Below are 23,615 nucleotides of genomic sequence, written 5' to 3'. Positions count from 1 at the left end.
TTAAGGAAAAACATCTTTACTGATCTAAAATTGTATGCTATGGATTACAATTATGTTAGTTTTCTTATTACTTTATGTTAGTAGAAACATCTGGTGAAATAAATCTGCCTACACTACTCAGAATTTGCACTGTTTGCTGTAGGAAATAAATGTGTCTACATCCACAGGTTGGACCTGTCTAGACTCCGAATTCCACACGAGTTCTGCACATTTCTGTGGAGCCTGTGTTTGGGAGCTGGGAAGCCAGAAGAGATTTATTTGTGATCTAAACCCCATTCTCTAATTTGGAAAAAACAGACACTGTTCAAGGCCTTTACAGTAGCAGTAGACTGCTGAGTTAATACTGTCAATAAACCTACAAGGGAAAGAAATCAAAAAGCCAGTAATTGCTCCTGATCTAACCTGACTGAAACCTCTGCTAGACATATGTCTGGGGGAACTCTCACAGACAGATATGGTGAACAGCAAGGCATTACTTTTACAGTTTCCAGTTGTAGCCAACTTGTGGCAATTCAGAAGAAAGTAAAAGATGTAAATAAGTATATGGGTTAAACAACCTTTTGAAACAAAACAAGAAGAACAGTGAGTTGTAAGTAGTTGTGATAAGATAAAGATGACATTGCTGTCCAAAATTTTACAACTAGATTATTCAAGACATTCCTAGTTGTTATCTGGAGGAATATCTTGGAATAGAATCTCCCTCTTTGCTCTTCGTAACATTTATCCTTCTCATTACTGCTGAGTCGTGTGGCACACAAATCTTATATGTCAAACAGCAATCCAGGAGTCAGGAGAACAGAAGCCAACAATTCCAAGTCCTGCTCTACTTGCTGGATAGCACTTCCTCCTTTCAGACCCCTAGTCAAAATATTTATAGGAGATTTATTCATGTAGCAAGTAATACTTCAAATATTTCTAAATATATCCATGATGAACATGAAAGAGAATCATGTACTCAGTCAAGTTTGCCAAACAATGCTTTGCCAATTTTTTTTTTTTTTTACCTAAGAAAGAGGAGGAGGGAGTTGCATGTGCTGATCAGAACCTATAAAAGCACTGCTAGGACAAGCCTGTTCTGTCTCCACAGAAACCTTCAAGGTACAAAGATAGTTGGCTGGGTGCTGGCAGAAGCCCTTTGCATTTCTGCTGCCTGTGGAAAGGATTTCCTCAAAGGGCTGCTTCTATCAGCAGAGATTTCTTTCTACATTCAAGTCACTTGCATGTTTTCACTCCATGGTTTATCCTTGCATTCTGTGCAACAGTAAGAACAAATCTGTCATTTCTGTTTTTCAGCACTGACCAGCATCCAGCCTGCAAGCCACTTGGTGTCACAAGAGGTAAGACTCTGATTTACATATTCCATAGGAATAGACCTTCTAGGAGGAGTTTTATGCAGCTACGTGGGCACTTGCTACAACCTCTTAGATCAGTACAAATTACTGCAGTGTATTCCCACTTCAGTTTGCTGTCTACAACAGCATTTATTTATTTATTTATTCATTCATAAAACATCCTATTCGTGCTGGGAAATACTCAGCCTTTTACCAAACAGGACTATTAATAAGAAACTGCCTGTGAATAGAAATTCATGAAGGAGAAGATGCATTTCTCAGATTGCTCTGGAAATTTTGTATTGAAAAGTTTCCTGATTTTGGTACAACTTAATCTTAAAGGATCAGTTCAAAAGAAAAAGGCAGAACAACTAGAGAAGCTAGAGGGCCAATTTCTAACTCAGGAGAATGTCATGCTAGAACCAAAATTTGCAGAAGTTTTCCTCTGTAGGCTACTAAAAATCTAATAGGTCTAAAAAATGGAACATGAAAATGGGAAATAAGAGAAAGTAAAAGTAATCTAACTCAAAGACATCTGTCATATCTGAGATCTAAATAAATTAAAAATAAATGTAGGAGAAAAAAAGATTAGACAAAGAGGTAAAACAAGAATGGATAGAGCAGAACACAGTAATGTGTAGTACAAAGGTATTTCTTCCTTCACTTGTCACTTTGGTATGTTTGTTCCTTTCAGCCCCCTGCTGTGCTGAACTGCATAAACTGCAGCCATGTCAACAGACGCTGAGATGGCAATATTCGGGGAGGCAGCCCCTTATCTCCGAAAGTCAGAAAAGGAGAGGATTGAGGCCCAGAACAAGCCTTTTGATGCCAAGACATCTGTCTTTGTGGTACATCCCAAAGAATCCTATGTGAAAAGCACAATACAGAGTAAAGAATCAGGGAAGGTCACTGTCAAGACTGAAGGTGGAGAAGTGAGTAAAAGGCAAGATTTACAGCATGAATTTAATTCCCACAGTGGTCTTTGAGCTGACATGCAGGGATATGTCTTTTCTTTGGCAGACAATGACTGTGAAGGAAGATCAAATCTTCTCCATGAACCCTCCCAAGTACGATAAAATTGAGGACATGGCCATGATGACCCACCTCCATGAACCCGCTGTGCTGTACAACCTCAAAGAGCGTTATGCAGCCTGGATGATCTATGTAAGTACCAGCAGCTCTTCCTTGGGTAGCGTAGCTGGAGAGGACTGCTGTGCCAGGCTGAGTGCAATGCAAGAACGTGCTGTGTCCCTTCCTCACAGACCTACTCGGGCCTTTTCTGTGTCACTGTCAACCCCTACAAGTGGCTTCCAGTGTACAACCCGGAGGTGGTGTTGGCCTACCGAGGCAAAAAGCGCCAGGAGGCTCCTCCACACATCTTCTCCATCTCTGACAACGCCTATCAGTTCATGCTGACTGGTGAGTGCCTGATCTCCTTCAAGGCAACCTGAACTGAAGAGCCCCATTGCTCTTTCTGGACTATGTGATAAACCAGCACCAAACACCTCAGAGCTGTATGATAGCAACTGAAGGAGGAATTAAAGTTAAGACAAACTGTACCAGATACACAAGTAGATTCAGCACTGTGTGCAATTTACACTGTATTGTACTGAGTTCTCCACTTGCCTAGTGTAGAAGTAAAGCTGGATGCAAAGTTTGTTACTATTTTACAGTGATGGAAGAGAAAGTGTTATTGTTCTAGACAGTCCTTTACTTTGAACACAGGTAGGCATTTTGGCTAGATTCCTAGAATCTAGAACTGTGTGAAGGGCAAGGACATACACAGTTTGTGTGAGGACCATGTGCCTCTGACAGCTGTATGCCTCCACTTGTGCTGCTACTGTGGGATATGAAAGCAAATCCATTTCTTTTCCCTGGGAATTAGTGCTTCTAAAGAAGCTCCAACTTACAGCTTTACTTTTAAGTCAGCTCAGTGCTACTCTGGACAGTGGTTAAACTTTCCTCTTGCATCTTTCACAGACCGCGAGAATCAGTCGATCCTGATCACGTAAGTACACTCTCTGCTCGGGTCCCTGTGCAGATGCCCTGTGCCAGGGGACCTTGTCTCTGATCTCACGCTCTCTGTTTCTCTGGTTTGACAGTGGAGAATCTGGTGCAGGGAAGACTGTGAACACGAAACGTGTCATCCAGTACTTTGCAACAATTGCAGCTAGTGGAGATAAGAAGAAGGAAGAGCAGCAGCCAGCAGGCAAAATGCAGGTGAGCTGCTAAAAGTAGGACCCTGCAAATGCCAGACTGTTTTCTGAGCTGCAGCATAACAAGAAGATTTCTGTTCCAGGGGACACTTGAGGATCAAATCATCAGTGCCAACCCTCTGTTGGAGGCTTTTGGAAATGCCAAGACTGTGAGGAATGACAACTCCTCACGCTTTGTAAGTTGTTGCTTGGCCTAAGAAGAAATGACTCTCTTCCTCATCAACACAACAAATGAACTATCTTCACAGTCAGAGGTGGGAATCTAGGGGGATCTAGGTCATATTTTTTTATTCTTTCAGGGTAAATTCATCAGAATCCACTTTGGTGCCACAGGCAAACTGGCTTCTGCTGACATTGAAACATGTAAGCAACCCTCCAGGCCTGATTGGTCACATTCTTTCTGGCCATCCTAGTTTTTTCGTGCTAACTTTCCCCTCCTGTCCTTGCCAGATTTGCTGGAGAAGTCCAGGGTCACTTTCCAGCTTAAGGCGGAAAGAAGCTACCACATCTTTTATCAGATCATGTCCAACAAGAAGCCAGAGCTAATAGGTAGGAACTTCTCCAAACACAGTGCACTGAACAATCTTTTTCATCCCTTTCCATGCCAATTCTGTTTGATTTGTATATGTTTTGTCCTCCTTCTCAGAGATGCTGCTGATCACTACCAACCCATATGACTACCAGTATGTGAGTCAAGGCGAAATCACAGTGCCCAGCATTAATGACCAGGAGGAGCTGATGGCCACTGACGTAAGAAATGCACTGAAGTTTTCTTGGGTGGACTCTGACCTAGGAGCAGGCATGGTACTCACGTTTAAGTGTTCCTCTCTTCTTCCTTTGTTAGAGTGCCATTGACATCCTGGGCTTCACTCCTGATGAAAAAACAGCCATTTACAAGCTGACAGGGGCTGTCATGCACTATGGCAACCTGAAGTTTAAGCAGAAGCAACGTGAAGAGCAGGCAGAGCCAGATGGCACAGAAGGTATTAGCATAATGCATTCTGAAACACTGGCTAATACAGGCAGTAATTCCTATTCAGAGTCATTGACTCTGCCTATGGTTTTCCCCTGATGCTCCTACTGCAGTGCATAAGGGTGTTCTAAATAGTGGTAGAACATAACTGGAAAGCTGGTAGAACATAACCCAGTGGGAGATGGGTTTTATTCCTTTTCTTGTTTTTGGAAGTATTTCCATGAAACCAGTGTTATTTCCACATATGTTAAATATGCTGTATTTTCTGTTTTCTCTTTGGAAATTGAAATGTAAGCTTAATATTCAAGCACTACAACATCATTGAATCTGTTAATGCTAAATAGTAACAGTAGAATACACTTCTAATAATCATGAATCAATCCAATATGTTTTCTTGTTACATTTTCTATGACTTATTCAGGCATTCTTGGAGAAATCATTTTGCATACCATGCCAGTAACAAGGATCTGAATCTAAACTCCATGGTAAAAGTAGAAGCAGAAATAAAAATGCCAACATTTTGACCTCCTTGAAGATGCACTTTTAAAAACTGGTCTTCACTCAGCTGTAGGCATTACTTGTTCTTCAGTATTTTCCTCTCTTGAGTAACTTGTCTTTAATGTTACTCTACCTCTAATCACTGATAGAAATTGCACTCTATTTGCTTTTCTAAGGATATCTGATTTCTTGCTATCATCCCAGACTTATTTTTCCTTTTTATTTTTTTTTAAAGTATTTATTATTAATTTTCCCTTACATAAATTTATTTTTCATTCAATAAAATCCAAAATAATCCATCAGTGAAAATAATGCAAACAGTATATGTCTTCTGGGGATTGTTCTTAGGATAAATTGTAAATATGTATTTTTCTAAATCAGAATTCTTAACTTGACTGGAATTGTCATTCAGTGCTTGTTTTAGAAGAACACTAATATCTCTTAGTACTCCAGCAACACATTTATTTTTTTCTTCAGTTGCTGACAAAGCTGCCTACCTGATGGGTCTCAACTCAGCTGATCTGCTAAAGGCCCTGTGCTACCCCCGAGTCAAAGTTGGGAATGAATTTGTGACCAAGGGTCAAACTGTGCAGCAGGTATCAAAAATCTGGTGTTTGGCACCACTTTTAATAACAAGCTCTATGACCAGCATCTGGGCAGTATTTGATAACTGATACCCTAGATTTTCATTTATGTTCCACATGATAACTGCAAATCTTCTGGTTTTGTTTTAGGTGTACAACTCAGTTGGTGCTCTGGCAAAGGCTGTCTTTGAGAAGATGTTCTTGTGGATGGTTGTTCGCATCAACCAGCAGCTGGATACCAAGCAGCCCAGGCAGTACTTCATTGGTGTCCTGGACATCGCTGGCTTTGAGATCTTTGATGTAAGAGTGGTGTTCTAGCACAGTTTTAAAACTAACTCTACTGTGTGTTGTAGGATTTAAGAAGAAATTGCCTTTTCCCCTCTCCCCTCCCCCCCCCGAAAACATTTTTGATTCTTTCAGATTGCATCTAAAGCATCATAACTCCTACAAGGATTTTTTGACAATAGATTTGTGTCGCACATATACCAACTGTCATTTATAAATGTTGGGTTTTTACTGTTTACAAACAGCAGATTAACATTTTGTACCTAATGCACAGGCACAAACTCCATAGACACAGTCTGTGCTTAGATGGTTTATGACATGCTTTTGAATCAGTAACTGTAAATCCTTAAACTGAACTGGGTCAGGAGTTATTAAAACTGATGATTTTAAAGGAATTCATAAACATATGAATAAAGTTTAGTTTGACAGCAGAGACATCCTGACAAGTTCCAAACTCCTGTGTGAGTGAAGAGGAATCCAGTTGCAGATCCTTCTCTAATTTTTTAGAATAGAAAGAACACTGTTCTTTATCCTTACTTTTTCATATTTATATTAAGAATAACTCTATCTGTATTCTACAGTTCAACAGTCTGGAACAGCTGTGCATCAACTTCACCAATGAGAAACTGCAACAGTTTTTCAACCACCACATGTTCGTGCTGGAACAGGAGGAGTACAAGAAGGAAGGCATTGACTGGGAGTTCATTGACTTTGGGATGGACTTGGCTGCCTGCATTGAGCTCATTGAAAAGGTATCTTCTAATTCACAATGTCTAATACAAAAGAATCATAAAATCATAGAATTACAGAAAGATAGAACATCTTGAGTCAGAAGGGACCCTGAAGTCCAGTCAGTTCCAAACCCCTGCCATGGGTAGGGATGTCTTTTAGTAGATCAGATTGTCCAGGGTCTCATTCAGCCTGGCCTTGAACATATCCTTGTATGGGGCACTTACAGCTTCCCTGGGCAGCCTGTCACCACGCTCTGAGTAAAGAATTTCTTTCTAGCATACAACCTTATTTTAGTTAAAACAGTTCCCCTTTGTCCTGTCATTATCAGATCATGTAAAAAGTGGCTTTCCATTTGTTTAAAAACTCCCTTTAAATACTGGGAGGCTGCAGTAATGAATCCCCAGAGCCTTCTCTTCTCCAGGCCAGCTTTCTGAACAAGCACTGCTCCCTCAGCCTTTCCACACAGGAGAGGTGCTCCAGCCCTCTGGGCATCTTCATGGCCCTGCTCTTAGCTCACAACGTCAGCTCCACCTCCTTGTGCTAGAAGCCCCAGGCCTAGATGAAGTAATCCAGATGGGACTTCACAAGGGTATAGTAGGGAGACAAACACCTCCCTTGACTTGCTGGCAACCCTTTTTTTGATGCAACCTAGAATACAATTTCACAACTTTCTCTGTTGAGAGGAAGTATTTTACTTTTAAAGGCATGGGAGTTTTAATATCATCCCATTCAGGAATCTGTTTCTCTATCCATGATTCTTGTTTCCTTTTCATTTCTTTCTCTTTCCTTTTGCTTCTCCCAGCCCATGGGCATCTTCTCCATCCTGGAAGAGGAGTGCATGTTCCCCAAGGCAACTGACACCTCTTTCAAGAACAAGCTCTATGACCAGCATCTGGGCAAGTCCAACAACTTCCAGAAGCCTAAACCTGGCAAAGGCAAGGCTGAGGCTCACTTCTCCCTGGTGCACTACGCTGGCACAGTGGACTACAACATCTCTGGCTGGCTTGACAAGAACAAGGACCCCCTGAATGAAACTGTTGTGGGGTTGTACCAGAAATCATCCCTGAAGACACTGGCCTTACTGTTTGCCTCTGCTGGTGGAGAGGCAGGTCAGTCATTTGAAATTCTTATTTCCTTATTTAGTGACTCTTCAATAACAGGGAATATCAGCAGAATGTTCTTCAGAAACTGCATCTTGCACAGGGTCCTCCATGACTGGGTTTTATTAATAGCTAATCTGTCTCAGACATCCACTCAGCCATGATAATCCTGAAGATTCCAGTTCATCAGTATGCCTAGCCCTCTGTTCTTTCAGTCTGAATGTTTTCTCTATTTTCTGCCTTATCCTAACTTCCTTTCTTAGTTTGATCATTACATGTGACCAAGATTCTTGCAGTCTCACACAGAAAAATTCTACAACTCAAAGTTGTTATACCTTATTATTTGTCTATTCTTCAGAGAGTGGTGGCGGTGGTGGCAAGAAGGGAGGCAAGAAGAAGGGTTCTTCTTTCCAGACTGTATCAGCTCTTTTCAGGGTAAGTACAGAAGTAATTGTCTCTTGATCTTTCTCTTTTTTTTTTTCTTCTTGAAGATTCTGACACTCCATGTTAAATTCAACAAGGCATTTTACTGAACCTATTAACATTTTTCTTAGTATCAGAAACATACTTTAAGTTATTAATGAAAGAGCTAACTTCAAGTCAGATGAGGCTGGGTTAAAACAGATTTAGTCTCTTTTTGAATGTTAGAAAAAGTAGCCTAGGTCAGGCTAAAGTTTCACTTAATTATATGCGTGTTGGTTAGTAGGACTAAGCTCTCCTCCATCCTGGAAGGACAGTGGTGTATATGGATGCCTGCCTGAAAGTTTGTCTAGTCTGGATCTGCACATACATTTGCAAATAACTATGCACATGAAGACAAGCAACAGGGAAATGCCAATGCCAGTTTCCACCCCATCAGGCAGATGGAAACACTCTTATCTGAACCTTAGATATGATCTGGCATCCTGTACAGTTTTTCATACTGTCTAAAAGATATGTGTCTCTGAACACCTTTGCATTCACTCCAAACCAGGACTTCAAGACTAAAAACTGTATAAAAAATCTCAAATTGGTATGGCTCTACATGGGTATATCAACTTCATTATTTCTTTACAGCACCTCCAATTTCTCACAGAGCTTCAGAGGTAACAATTGTTAATGAAAAACCTTTGTTCTTGCTTCCACAGGAGAATTTGAACAAGCTGATGACCAATCTACGGAGCACTCATCCCCATTTTGTGCGCTGTATCATCCCCAATGAAACAAAAACTCCCGGTAAGAACCTGAAGTAGAGAGAAATCTTACTGTGATGCAGCCATTATGCTCTATTCTCTATAATGAAATATCAAATAATTGTCTCATTTGATTAGGTGCCATGGAACATGAACTGGTGCTGCACCAGCTGCGTTGTAATGGTGTGCTAGAAGGAATCAGAATTTGCAGAAAGGGCTTCCCCAGCAGAATCCTCTATGCAGACTTCAAACAGAGGTCAGGCTCTTTCCTGCTCTCCATTGAACCTTTACTGTTGAAATGCACTTTTTATTTACTTTAAGATTCATGGTTATTTTAAATTCCAAATCTATCTAATTAAATCTGAAACAAAGGAAAATTGCTGAAATATATAACCAAAACGAACATTTATTACTAGCATAGGAGAAACTGTTGAGAAATGAAGAGCTCATCAGATGTCCTCACTGATAATTTATTCATCAAAAAATCAAGTTTGCTGAAGTGTCTGACTATGGAGGCAGACTAGAGCTACGCATGCTTGTGCTCACAAGATCACAAAAGTGAATATTGATACTTGGATACAAAAAATTCTTATGCAAAAAATCACAAAATCAGAGTCCTCTAGACACTGTATCATCTGCTAGTTTCAGGAAAAGGGAAATATGATTTCTTACCATGAACACAGTGACAATGTTCCTGCTTAGCAAATTTATATTTAAAAACAGTAGTATGATTTAAGAAACAAAGATGACAGAATGCAATAGTTACAGATCAGCATTCTATTTATATCTAGACTTTAAAACTTACTTTTATTTTCTTGTTGGATTTGGACTTAATTATTAATGTTATCTATAAAAAGGGATGGAATGCCACAGGCTCATTCTGCAGCAAAGAACACCTTTAATTTCAATAAAACAACATAAGGTTATGACTTGAGATTACATTAATTCATATCTTCTTTCATTCCTCAGATACAAGGTGCTTAATGCCAGTGCCATCCCTGAGGGACAGTTCATTGATAGCAAGAAAGCTTCTGAGAAGCTTCTTGGGTCAATCGATGTGGACCACACCCAGTATAAATTTGGTCACACCAAGGTACAAATACTGCTTGACTGAAGTGCTATGTACCTGAACTTTACAGTACCTGAAAATGATGTGCCGTTCCCTTATTCAAGGTGTTCTTCAAAGCTGGGCTGCTGGGACTCCTGGAGGAGATGAGAGATGAGAAGCTGGCACAGCTCATCACTCGCACACAAGCCAGGTGCAGGGGCTTCCTGATGAGAGTGGAGTACCGCAGAATGGTGGAGAGGAGGTAAGTGTTCCGCATCTTCAGTTAAGGTCACTGTATTTGAGTAGAAGTGACACCACTCATCAAACTCAAAATATTCAGTGTACATTTTAATTATGCTTCAGGGAATCCATCTTCTGCATCCAGTACAATGTTCGTTCATTCATGAATGTCAAACACTGGCCCTGGATGAAGCTGTTCTTCAAGATCAAGCCCCTGCTGAAGAGTGCGGAGTCTGAGAAGGAGATGGCCAATATGAAAGGGGAGTTTGAGAAGACCAAGGAAGAACTTGCAAAGTCTGAGGCAAAGAGGAAGGAGCTGGAGGAGAAAATGGTGTCCCTGCTGCAGGAGAAAAATGATCTGCAGCTCCAAGTGCAGGCTGTGAGTATTATTAGTTTACTTATTCCTGGGGGAAAAGGAAAGTTTAAGTAAGTTCTCTTTCACAGTGCAGAACCCTCCAACTGCACACAAAACTGCTGTAAAACTAGCCTGAATAACTAGAGGTAAAATTCACTGTCACCATTATAATATGGAGTTCTAGCTTGGGAAGGGCCTGTATGTATGTTACTCCATGTAAGTTCACATTGTAAGTCCCAGATGTAGTCAGTACTCAATTAGTATACACATATAATGGAGTTGACTACAAATTCTGTCCTTACGTAGTTACCAAAATTAAAGAGCATTCTGACATTTCTTATGATAGATGGTATCTCACCTGTATTCCTGCAGCTACAACTACTCCAAAAAGATGCAAATACCCTCTACATCCAAATACAAATGTCAACCCATTCAATGTATACAATGCAGTTTAGCATATCAAAAGATTTCACAATGTTTTTTTGAGCATTAAAGAGTCTGCTACTGAGCTTCAGAGTACAGTCAGATACAAGCGGTCACCCACGATTGCATCTAGATTATGTACTGCTTTACCAAATCAAATTCACTTATGCTAACAAAACTCATCACAAAGATAAAAAGATTTCCGTACAATTATACCCACCTATAAACATTCAAGCAAAAGTAACAAAGTACACAGTAAAAAATACTTCTTAATATATTTCTAAATCTGATTAATAAGTACTGCAAAAGAAGACTTGAGCATGAAATAGAACTATAAAACAATTCTGACCTAAAACAAACAAACAAACAAAAAAAAAAACAACAAAAAACCACCATTTCCTACAAGATAAAAAAATAGAAATTCCATGACTTTCTTTCATTTTCAAAATGAAAGATTCCTTTCTTACTCCATAACTGTTAAAATGTGAAAGTAGAAAAACTGACCATATTTCACTCCAGGAAGCTGATGCCTTGGCTGATGCTGAAGAAAGATGTGACCAGCTCATCAAAACCAAAATCCAGCTGGAAGCCAAAATTAAGGAGGTCACAGAACGGGCTGAGGATGAAGAGGAAATTAATGCTGAGCTGACAGCTAAAAAGAGGAAACTGGAAGATGAATGCTCAGAGCTGAAGAAAGACATAGATGACCTGGAGTTAACATTGGCCAAAGTTGAGAAGGAAAAGCATGCCACTGAAAACAAGGTATGAGGCAGAAGATGTCACTCGCACTCCAATAAAGCACACTGTGCTTTTGGAAATACAAAAAGTCTTGAGATGGAAAAGACTCAAGAGGGTTGTAAGTCCAAATGTTACAGGAGTCTTGAACTGACTTCCATTAATTATACTTGCTCCCTTCTTATGAAAGGTGAAAAACCTCACAGAGGAGATGGCATCCTTGGACGAGAACATTGCCAAGCTGACAAAAGAGAAGAAAGCCCTCCAAGAGGCCCATCAGCAGACACTGGATGACCTGCAGGCTGAAGAGGACAAAGTCAATACTCTGACCAAAGCTAAAACCAAGCTGGAGCAGCAAGTGGATGATGTAAGAACAAAAGCATATGGCTATCATAAGACAGTTGTAGAGATAAACATGGCTGTCAGAGTGCTGATGATCTCATTCTGTTTAGCTGGAAGGGTCCCTGGAGCAAGAGAAGAAGCTGCGCATGGACCTCGAGAGAGCTAAGAGGAAACTTGAAGGAGACCTGAAGCTATCCCATGATAGCATAATGGATTTGGAAAATGATAAACAGCAGCTGGATGAGAAACTGAAGAAGTAAGTGTGGTTGTAGGACACCTGAGTGCTTGTGGGTACATTTATATATTTTGTTCAGGCACTAACACCATTTATCTTGTTTCAAAGGAAAGACTTTGAAATCAGTCAAATCCAGAGCAAAATTGAGGATGAGCAAGCCCTGGGCATGCAGTTACAGAAGAAGATCAAGGAGCTGCAGGCAAGTCTCTGGTCCATCCCTTCTGCCCTTCAGAAAGCATCAGTTTGAGGAAGGCATGGGTGTGAATGATCTCTGATGTTCCCCAGGCCCGCACTGAGGAACTGGAGGAAGAAATTGAAGCAGAGCGAACTTCTCGGGCAAAAGCAGAGAAGCACCGGGCTGACCTCTCCAGGGAGCTGGAGGAGATCAGTGAGCGCTTGGAGGAAGCAGGAGGGGCTACAGCAGCTCAGATCGATATGAACAAGAAGCGTGAGGCAGAATTTCAGAAGATGCGTCGTGACCTTGAAGAGGCCACGCTGCAGCACGAAGCCACGGCTGCCGCCCTGCGGAAGAAGCATGCGGACAGCACAGCGGAGCTTGGGGAGCAGATCGACAACCTGCAGCGAGTCAAGCAGAAGCTGGAGAAGGAAAAGAGTGAGCTGAAGATGGAGATTGATGACTTGGCCAGCAACATGGAGTCTGTCTCCAAAGCTAAGGTACAGCATTAACTTATAGGCTTGTTTCATCATTGGGATTCTGTGGAATTCACCCCATTATGGGGATTGTGATTTGTTAATTCTCTTTCTGTATATTGACATATAGGCAAGTCTGGAGAAGACATGCCGAGCACTGGAAGATCAGCTGAGTGAGATAAAGACAAAAGAGGAGGAGCATCAACGGATGATCAATGATGTTAATGCTCAAAGAGCTCGTCTGCAGACAGAATCAGGTGAGACCTTCACATTTCTGATACGTAACTGAACAATGTCAGAGAGTTGAGTCTGTTCCTTTTAAAGTAGATAAAGAGAGGATCACTGAGAGCAATTTAATCTCAGGTTTTTTTCTTCAAAATGGGTTTAGACCACATGACCTCTGAAAGTCCTTTCCAACCTTAATCATCCTGTGTTTCTGTGATTAACAGTTTATAATTTAGCTTTCTGGCCATAATGTCTGTCCAACAGAATTGTCTCTCCTATAAGGAGACATGTATGAATTAATATTACAAGGTTTTGAAAGCTGTCTTAAAGACCAGCCTTAATTGTCTACAACACTGTAATCAGTGGCAATTGAAGTCCTGTATATCTGTGAACTTCCCCAGGTGAATATTCACGCCAGGTGGAGGAGAAAGATGCTCTGATTTCTCAGCTGTCTCGAGGCAAGCAGGCGTTCACCCAACAGATTGAGGAACTCAAGAGACATTTAGAGGAGGAGATAAAGGTAAGGAGGTTTTCCAAAACTTTGTTTTATCCAGTGTGTTCCCTTTACCAAAAGGTGCTGCAGACATATTAAATGACAGAAACATTGTGTGGAGAGGGAAAAAAACAGATAGTTTATTCAGTGCAAGTAATGTTATCTTCCTGATAACTGTCACCTATTCTTTAAGATGTTGCAAAATTCCCAGCTATTCCTTCCTTATTCTATATATTGCCATTATTCTCATGGAAGAATTATCCATAGTCCAATAACTTTTCAGTTAGGACACTTTCCAAGAGATTTCTATTCTTCATCATCCTACAACTACTCCCCACAGGCCAAGAACGCCCTGGCCCATGGCTTACAGTCTGCTCGCCATGACTGTGACTTGCTCCGGGAACAATATGAAGAGGAGCAGGAAGCCAAGGGGGAGCTGCAGCGTGCCCTGTCCAAGGCCAACAGCGAAGTGGCCCAATGGAGAACCAAATATGAGACAGATGCTATTCAGCGCACAGAAGAGCTGGAGGAGGCCAAGTATGTGGGGAAAGCAGGGAAAGCTGGCAGAAAGTAATAACAGAAAATTGAGGAAAGCACTGTAATATACTGGCTGCAACATACTGGCTGCACACCACAGCTTCTTGTGAACCTGAGAATTTGCTTTCTCACTGGGAACTGTGCTTACAACCTCCCAGGAAGAAGCTGGCCCAGCGCTTGCAGGATGCTGAGGAACACGTTGAAGCTGTGAACTCAAAATGTGCTTCCTTGGAAAAGACAAAGCAGAGGCTGCAGAATGAGGTGGAGGACCTAATGATTGATGTGGAAAGATCAAATTCTGCCTGCGCAGCTCTGGACAAGAAGCAGAAGAACTTTGACAAGGTATTCTGGGCTCCAGCCCTGTGATTCCTGAGCAGAAGGTGGTTGCTACAATCATACTCACGCTCTGCTGCTCCTCAGATCCTGGCAGAGTGGAAGCAGAAGTACGAGGAAACGCAGGCTGAGCTGGAGGCCTCCCAGAAGGAATCTCGGTCCCTCAGCACAGAGCTGTTTAAGATGAAGAATGCCTATGAGGAGTCCCTGGACCACCTGGAAACCCTGAAGCGCGAGAACAAGAACTTGCAGCGTAAGTCCATGGTCCTGTGCTCTTAGCAGGGCTTTTTTTCAACTGTCTCTCCACCTCTCCACATCTGTTTGCCTTAAGATCTACAAAGAAGTCTTTGCCTTAATGGGTCAGGGCTCTTCCTTTTTTTGCCTTGTGCATTACAATATAACTTTGCTCACACAGAGGAGATTTCTGACCTCACGGAGCAGATTGCAGAGGGAGGAAAGGCGATCCATGAGCTGGAGAAAGTCAAGAAGCAGATTGACCAGGAGAAATCTGAACTTCAAGCCTCTCTAGAGGAAGCAGAAGTAAATATTCATTTCTTTAATTTTAGTATGCAAAGCATAATGAGCATCATTATACCATTTTGATGCACAGGATGCCTTTGTTTTCTATTCCTGCTTAGACATGATGCAATATTAAATTCTTCCACAGAAGAGCTCATGTAAACTTACTGACATTGTCAATTATATAATTATATTATATAAATAATATAATTCCAGGCCTCCCTGGAACATGAAGAGGGGAAGATCCTGCGCCTCCAACTGGAGCTCAACCAAGTCAAGTCTGAGATTGACAGGAAGATAGCAGAGAAAGATGAAGAAATTGACCAGCTGAAGAGAAACCACCTCAGAATTGTGGAGTCCATGCAGAGCACCCTGGACGCTGAGATCAGGAGCAGGAATGAAGCCCTGAGACTGAAGAAGAAGATGGAGGGAGACCTGAATGAAATGGAGATCCAGCTCAACCATGCCAACCGCCAGGCTGCAGAGGCACAAAAGAACCTGAGAAATGCACAAGGAGTGCTCAAAGTATGTCAAAACACTGATTTCTCACAGAAGTAAAAATATACTGGTGATTCAACTCTATCAGTTCTATCCTGATGTGAAAACAGCAAAACAGGAAAAAATTGCCTCACAATGTCTCATCTTTCTTACCAGGACACCCAGATACACTTGGATGATGCTCTCAGGTCACAGGAGGACCTGAAGGAGCAGGTGGCCATGGTGGAGCGCAGAGCAAACCTGCTGCAAGCTGAAACAGAAGAACTACGGGCAGCTCTGGAGCAGACAGAGCGCTCGAGGAAAGTGGCTGAGCAGGAGCTTCTGGATGCAAGTGAGCGTGTGCAGCTCCTCCATACTCAGGTCAGTCTATAAATGTAATAGGTATTCATACTTCTGCTCCATACAAGGAAAATAGCTAAGGACTGCTTGAACATAAACAGCATTTAGTAAACTACATGTTGCAACATTTACAGTACAAGTAAGAAATAGTAAAAGTGATTTTTCATCTGCAGATACAACAGGAGTTTCATTAGGCTTCAGTAGAAATATTGGCAAAGTAATCTTTTATCAAAGTCATTGTGAGTATTCTGTAGAATTAGCCTTAATTTGCTTTCGGCAACTAGACTGAAAATTATAAGAGAAGATTATATTGGCTTTCATGGCAAGTATAAATTCTTTCTGTGCTGACTCACAAACTAGAAGAAAAGTTTTATGGAGTGCATTCTTAACTACTGAAGCATATCAAAGCCATGGGGAAAAAAGAAAAGCTACCCCATTGACTATTAGAACAGAATTCCATGAGACCTAATGGCATAATTGATGTTTAAATCAGTATTTTGCAGTGTTCTTGATTTGCTATTACAAGGTAATGGAAACAAAATGATGATATTGAAGATCTTCAGCAGAACACTCAGAGATTCGACACCAGGATGAAACTAGAAGTATTTCCAAAATTCAGAGTCAGATGTGAGAAACAGTTGTTAGGGAACTCACATAATTATGAAACCCATTTTCACTTTTTATGACTATATCCCATGGCTCTTCAGAAGTCTTCTACTATGACTATTCATTGGATAATCTTCATATAAACATTAAGAGAACTCTATATAAAAGTGGGTACATTGGTTTTTACCGGTGTAAAATCTGTTATATTAACTCTGCTGGAGAAAACACAGTATGCTTTTTCTTTAACAGAACACCAGCTTGATCAACACCAAGAAGAAGCTAGAATCAGACATTTCCCAAATTCAGAGTGAGATGGAGGATACCATCCAGGAAGCCCGCAATGCTGAAGAGAAGGCCAAGAAGGCCATCACTGATGTGAGTTGGGGCACTCCTTCACTGCTGACGGTGGATGCATTCTCCCTCAAAATATCTCCAGTCACAAAATGCCTGTGATTCTTCCTCCTCCAGGCAGCCATGATGGCAGAAGAGCTGAAGAAGGAGCAGGACACCAGTGCCCACCTGGAGAGGATGAAGAAGAACCTGGACCAGACAGTGAAGGACCTGCAGCACCGTCTGGATGAGGCAGAGCAGCTGGCCCTGAAGGGAGGCAAGAAGCAAATCCAGAAGCTGGAGGCCAGGGTGCGTAGGACTGGTATTTTGCAAGTGTGTGCAATCCCAGGACAGAGAGAGCAGGGAAGCTCCAACGATGGGTTTCTCATTACAGGTGCGGGAGCTGGAAGGGGAGGTTGATGCTGAGCAGAAGCGCAGCGCTGAAGCCGTGAAGGGTGTGCGCAAGTACGAGCGGAGGGTGAAGGAGCTGACCTACCAGGTAAGGCAGAAAAAGACTTTTCTTACACATCCTTCTCTCATGAAGTCAGTATGTTGTCATACTGGCATTGTGATTTCTTGGATATTGTGATATTTTCCCATTGTTCTCCTTCATTGACATGGTTAACATGTCTTTTTCTTTTGTCCTGCTGGACAGCAATGCTCTCTGAGGAGTGTTACTGCCTTTGTTTGAGCTGAAAGAAATGTAAGGTGGGAGGATAGGAAGCGTTACTATTATTTGCCTTTTTCTGTAGTCTGAAGAAGACCGGAAGAATGTTCTCAGGCTCCAGGACCTGGTGGACAAGCTGCAGATGAAGGTGAAATCCTACAAGAGGCAAGCTGAGGAGGCTGTAAGTATTACTGTTTGCAGTCAGTCTCCCTCCTGGCAGAACTGGCATTTTGTGTTGGCATTTTGTTCTGCCTAGCTCTGTTCAAGCCCTTAACATTTATGACATTTGTTTGTCTGTGTACTACATAAGATCTCAGGGATTCTTAGTACTGTTGCATCACTCAGTGATGTTGAAATCTAGTATCAACTCATATGGGAGCATGTCCTTGCTTTTTTCTTTCACTTTCTTTATCTCACATTCGATGATTTTCTCTTGAAGAGATAATAATTGCCTTCCAGAAATTGCTATACATGTTTTTATAGCAGGAAATATATGGAAAGTGTTTTAATAAAAAACAAGTCTACTTTGAGCTCCTGTGTGCCCTTGGAATAGTTTCAAGAGGCACTGGAGCACAGGTCTTCTGTTTGATCCTGTCAGTCAGTGGAATAGACTGAATGGAGCAGACAAATCTGGCAGAGAAATATGTGTTTACAGTCCTGGTCTTAAAGAAAAGGATTTGGCTTCTCTTAACATGGGACTCTGAGAAAATCAGTGTGATGGGGCCTGAGGAGATCCATCTATCGAAGGGGAGGCAAGGCATCTTTGATTTACGGGCTTGCCAGGATGGTGTAGAAAGCTTTAAACTGAAGTTGCCAAAAGAGTTTTTGTCTAAGCAGTTATTAATACTGAAGTGTTTCTAAAGAAAACTGAATATCTTGGAAAACATTCACTCACTAGTCATTCTGACGCCATAAGCACGCTCTTGTTTTCGTTATTCCCTTTCCCCACAAAGGAGGAGCTGTCCAATGTCAACCTGTCCAAATTCCGCAAGATCCAGCACGAGCTGGAGGAAGCCGAGGAGCGGGCTGACATTGCAGAATCACAGGTCAACAAGCTCCGTGTGAAGAGCCGTGAATTTCATAAGAAGATAGAAGAGGAGGAATGAGGCTTACAAGGCTAAAATGTGTCCTGATGCATTCACAAAATGTGAACCTCTGTGTTGCTTTTTTACGTAATTGTCATTGATGTCTAGATAATAAAGAGAGTAGAGACCTTTGCATATGATTAGCATGTTGTACTTATTTTAGGGGGGTAATCTTTGCTTTTAGAATGCATGTATACTGCTTATGTTTACATTTAAAAGCACAGTAACAAAAATATTTTTAATTTACATTGTTAAAAATGCACTGGGGATAATGATGACTAGCACAAATTAACTACCATTTCAAAATTGGGCACAGTGGCAAGAATCCACACTTTAAGGATGTCTTTGCCTAAGTAAGTTTCCTAAAACCTGCTCTCACTGACCAATGTTGGTGCTCTCAAATAGTCTGGGTTATTTGGAATGTAGGGTCCAGCAGAGTATGGAGACTGCAGTTTGGGAACAGCAGAGCCAGGATGGATACAGAAGCAGTGTTTGCTTCAGTCTCTAGATCAAGAGCCCTTTCACCAAAGGGAAGATTCCATGAGTAAAAAAGAAACAGGGTGTTTCTTCCCAAGCATCTCATTTGTTTTTCACATTGGATTGCTATGTATTTCAAAATCTTCTTAGAGGAGGGTGGGTATTTGATATGGTAATCTCAGTACAATTTATATACTTACAATTTGAGTTAAGCCCCTCCCCCCTACCTTTCTTTAAGTCCTTACTTTCTCTCTGCCCAGGTAGGGTCTATCATATAGCCTTCCAAAATGGGCTTGGGAATTTGTGGGTTTGGTGCCAGCGTACAGATCCATAGCAAAGGTATAGGTGTCACATCATAGAATAAAAATGACGTTTCAGTGACTACTGCTGTTAACCATTCACACCTAGATGTGAGAAGGTGCATTCCTCATCCCCACAGCATGTGGAGGAGGCTACTGCACTATACCAAGATCCTCCATGAAGGAAATGTGCCAACTCGGCCCATGGGCCCACTTCATGCCTCAAGACTAGTGGCTCTGTGTGTCCTGCTCCAACCTTCCTGCTACCTCACCTCATCTCCCTTCTTGCCCCTTCCTCTGTTCACAGGCTAATTTTCTTGCCTGATTATCATCATTCTTAACACACTGGACTTTTCCACTTTCCTAAGAACAAGTTATTAGCCCCAAACATAGTATTTGTGTTGTGCCGAACTAAACATTCAGCAACATTCAGTCTAGTAAGTAAATTAGATGGTTTGGAAATGCATACAGTGTATTTAAGGACTCTGTCTAAGTTGTTTTTCTCTACAGGGGCCCCTTTTACTGGTCAAGAAATTTGTTTTTGCAAAGCCACAGAGAGTGTGTGATTGACTTGGTTGGTATTTTTGGCACACGTGACAAGCTTTAGCAGCTATCTCAATCTTGGTGTTTATTTAAAGTAAGTGCTAAACATCTCTAGCTATCCCTCCAGAATTGTCAGTCCCTAGCTGACCTTCATGTGTCCTTTTTGGATATCTCCAGCATCCAACTCTCAATCACTGTAAAAAACACCAGCTTCAAACAACAATGGTTTTTAATAAAATATGTAAATAACATTTTGGTAGCAAAAGGCAGCTAGAGGTAAGAAGGACATGGATCAGTTCATTTCAGAAATAATCGTTAAACATCTCTGATGCTTTTAGGACATTTCGAAACCCTTGGGTTATTGTGATGCACTTAACACAAGCAGCACCTGTTTTCCCTGTGACACTTGTAATGCTGTACACAGCCTAAGTGGCAATGTGAAGAAGCATCGCCCACAGCAGGATTTCTAAGTGTGCTAACACATGTTCTGTTATTCCAAGGATTCTACCACAAGCCCACTCTCAAAGAGCATGGTTTTTGGTACCAGTTGCTTTTCAGAGAGGATGGCAAGAGATAAGTGAGGAGATAAGTGAGGTGTTTCTGGCAACACACTTGCTCTTTTGTCCTCTCCCCATGGCAGAGATCACTTGCTGATGCTGTTTGCCTACGGCCAGCGCCCCCCGCCGCTGGGTGTGAGGAGAGCAGTAGTGTTCTCCGCCCCCTGTGGTGGCGGCGGCTCTCGACTGGCCCTGCGAGTGTGGGGGCCAAAAAATGTCAGCAAAGAGCTGGTTTTAAAAACTTTTCTGGTGGTCTAGTCGGCTGTGTGAGAATTTCAATACTCCCCTTTCTCTTTTCACTGTGCACCCAGTCCCGGTCGCACTCTGTTCTGCCCCCAGCGTCTCATGCCCAGAGCATGCCCCGAGCTCCAGACAGGAGCTGGTCTGGCACAGCCTACCGCAGGCCCCAGCAGGCCAGCCCCGCTCACAAGCCTGGCCTGAATTGTATGAGAATAACTGAATTGCTGTCCTGAACATATGAGATTGAGCTCCATCAGTGAGCTCTATCAGTGTAGCAGGTCCAGAGTAGGGCCACAAGGATGATCACAGAGCTGGAGAACCTGCCCTCAGGGGAAGGCTAAGAGAGATGGGGTTCTTCAGAGAAGAGAAGAGAAAAGAGAAGAGAAGAGAAGGGAAGGGAAGGGAAGGGAAGGGAAGGGAAGGGAAGGGAAGGGAAGGGAAGGGAAGGGAAGGGAAGGGAAGGGAAGGGAAGGGAAGGGAAGGGAAGGGAAGGGAAGGGAAGGGAAGGGAAGGGAAGGGAAGGGAAGGGAAGGGAAGGGAAGGGAAGGGAAGGGAAGGGAAGGGAAGGGAAGGGAAGGGAAGGGAAGGGAAGGGAAGGGAAGGGAAGAGAAGAGAAGAGAAGAGAAGAGAAGAGAAGAGAAGAGAAGAGAAGAGAAGAGAAGAGAAGAGAAGAGAAGAGAAGAGAAGAGAAGAGAAGAGAAGAGAAGAGAAGAGAAGAGAAGAGAAGAGAAGAGAAGAGAAGGCAAGGCTGTGAGGGTTCTTATAGCTTACAGCTCTTCCAGGGGGCCTACAGGAAAACTGGGAAGGTACTTTTTGGAAGGGCATGTACTGACAGGACAAAGTGAAATGTCTTTAAGCTGGAAGAGTGTACATTTAGACAAGCTATTCGTTCTTTACTGTGAGGATGATGAGACACTGGAATGGTTGCCCAGAGAGACTGTGGATGCACCCTCCCTGGAAGCACTCAAGGCCAGGCTGGATGGGACGGCGAGCAATGTGGGCTAGTGGGGGGTGTCCCTGCCTATGCCAGGGGGTTGGAACAAGGTGAATTTAAAGTTCCCTACCAGCCCAAACCATTCTATGACTTTGTGATAGTGGGATTTCAGATAACTAGCTTGCAGGAGGATGCCATGCATGTCTGCATATAATTTATTATGGAACGGAATGTTGGTGGAGGTGAAGGACTTGAGCAAATGTAGAATGCTGGTATACACTGGGAGAGCTGTACTCATGCAGATGGTAGGGAGGAGATGGCACAGGATTTGGTAGGGAAGGAGAAAAACCACCAGAAAGCCCATTGTGAAAAGCTGTGAAAGCTTGCAGCCGTCTTTGTTCTGCTTGTTTGAAATGAAACTAATCATAAAATCATGTCATAGAATGGCTTGAAGTGGAAGGGGCCTCAAGGATCATCAGATTCCAACCCCACTGCCACAGGCAGGTTTGCCAACCAGTAATATTTATTTAAAACAAAAGATTTCCTGACAAGGGAAAGTATATTTATATATTTTTGACTTGACACAATTAGGGTCTTGTTTCTTTTTTTTTTTTCTTTTACCACTGAAGGAAACAAAATAAATTCTATACAAAATTTAATTCCCCCAACACACACACACAGACTTTTTTTCTTGACCTCCATCTTTTATTTGCTTATGCTTTTCCCAAGACTTTATCTCAGAGAGTCACAGCTTCAGTTTTTCTTTGATGACTACAGAGTTTCTCCAAATTAAGAAAACTGCTCTCAAAAGCACAAAAAGGAATAAGCAAAAGCAAAAATAAGTTCAGGGAGATAACCCGTATTCACATGGAAACAAAAGCAAAGGGAAAGAACGAGAAAAACTGACCAGGAAGAATTTTAGTTTGCAAATATTTTCAAAGTAATATTGAAAAGTACATTGAAAGATTATTCTTTATATGCCCTCCAGTCTTCCAAAAGTTACATACAATTCTTTTTTCTGTTTGAAAATATCTTGCACATAAAGGCTATTAGCTGTCAGTATTATATATATGACAGTGAGAAAATCATGTGCGCTACACAATTCTTTTGTTTTTAGCCAATTTTAATCCAGATCAGGAGTTCAAATACCAGTGAAAAGAGGCAACGCACAGTCAATAAGATATCTGAAATTCTCATCACATATCATTTTTCAAACAGTGTAATTGCATTAAGGACATGAAAGTAGAATTGTTTTTGTTTTTTAACTCAGCTAACAACCTATCCATTAGGGTTAAATCATAGGATTCAGTGTCATTCCTCAATGTGGTTTTACTCCAAATGCGCACTTGACCTCTGCCAATTTCCTCCCCCAGCCCCAGGATCACAGTACTATCACAGTGAGAGTCAGCTGAGAGAAGAGGAGGAAGGAATTTCCTTGCTTTCTTATCCAGACCTCTGAGTAGGTGATGCTAAGAGGGAGTGAGACACAACAGGTGCTGCTAAGTAGGGCAGCAGTGTGTTGAGGGATCAGGTGAAGCTGCTGAGTTTTGTTTTAGTTCAGATTTCCTTGTTTGTAGAAGGAACTATACAGAAAAATATCAAGGTACATGGCATGAGTGTGAACATTTCTCCACAAAGTAAAGGGTTGCACTGCCCCCCTTACTTTTCATTTCCTTGCTGCATTTCAGAACATGTGTAATAATCTCAGCTGCAGACAACCTCAGTCATCAGCACAGTAAAAAGTCTCTTTTTGCATTTTAGCATGGGGACTGGATCTTTCTAATGCTTACTCCTTCTCTTCCAAGCTAGCATATGACATGACGATTCGTCTTTCAGAGAAGCTAAATTTATTCATGTTTCCCTCTATCTAGCACATTTACACTGCAGAAGCAGTGTAAACTATTCTGTTGAGACAGCACATTTTCCTCCTGCTTCCAGCAGGATACATGTATTAAGTTCAGTAAGCAGCTCACAATAGCTCTGATTATATAATCCTTGAATCATTCAGCCTAG

The 23,615-nt window shown here is 41.8% G+C and overlaps 1 protein-coding gene across 1 annotated transcript; it reads left to right on the top strand.

Annotated features, from left to right (window-relative positions):
• The first annotated feature begins 1,049 nt into the window (after positions 1 to 1,049).
• LOC107322049 (myosin-1B) lies at positions 1,050 to 18,687 on the top strand. The gene is made up of 40 exons (XM_085522678.1): positions 1,050 to 1,098; positions 1,294 to 1,337; positions 2,026 to 2,263; positions 2,352 to 2,495; positions 2,594 to 2,750; positions 3,312 to 3,339; positions 3,434 to 3,551; positions 3,631 to 3,723; positions 3,847 to 3,910; positions 3,998 to 4,096; positions 4,194 to 4,297; positions 4,392 to 4,530; positions 5,496 to 5,614; positions 5,753 to 5,902; positions 6,469 to 6,639; positions 7,422 to 7,728; positions 8,078 to 8,154; positions 8,847 to 8,934; positions 9,030 to 9,147; positions 9,861 to 9,984; positions 10,065 to 10,201; positions 10,303 to 10,558; positions 11,477 to 11,719; positions 11,883 to 12,059; positions 12,145 to 12,290; positions 12,378 to 12,468; positions 12,555 to 12,944; positions 13,051 to 13,177; positions 13,547 to 13,665; positions 13,979 to 14,175; positions 14,334 to 14,517; positions 14,596 to 14,761; positions 14,924 to 15,048; positions 15,244 to 15,552; positions 15,682 to 15,885; positions 16,720 to 16,845; positions 16,939 to 17,109; positions 17,195 to 17,299; positions 17,553 to 17,648; positions 18,421 to 18,687. The coding sequence occupies exons 3-40, from the start codon at positions 2,060 to 2,062 to the stop codon at positions 18,571 to 18,573; spliced, it is 5,826 nt and encodes a 1,941-aa protein (XP_085378804.1). The 5' UTR covers positions 1,050 to 1,098; positions 1,294 to 1,337; positions 2,026 to 2,059; the 3' UTR covers positions 18,574 to 18,687.
• The last annotated feature ends 4,928 nt before the right edge of the window (positions 18,688 to 23,615 follow it).

The sequence above is a fragment of the Coturnix japonica genome, chromosome 23 (assembly GCF_054131305.1).
Source record: "Coturnix japonica strain WE chromosome 23, WE-NBRP24, whole genome shotgun sequence".
Classification (NCBI taxonomy): domain Eukaryota; kingdom Metazoa; phylum Chordata; class Aves; order Galliformes; family Phasianidae; genus Coturnix; species Coturnix japonica.
Note: the sequence above shows the minus strand (reverse complement) of the source record. Positions and strands in the feature narration are given on the sequence as shown.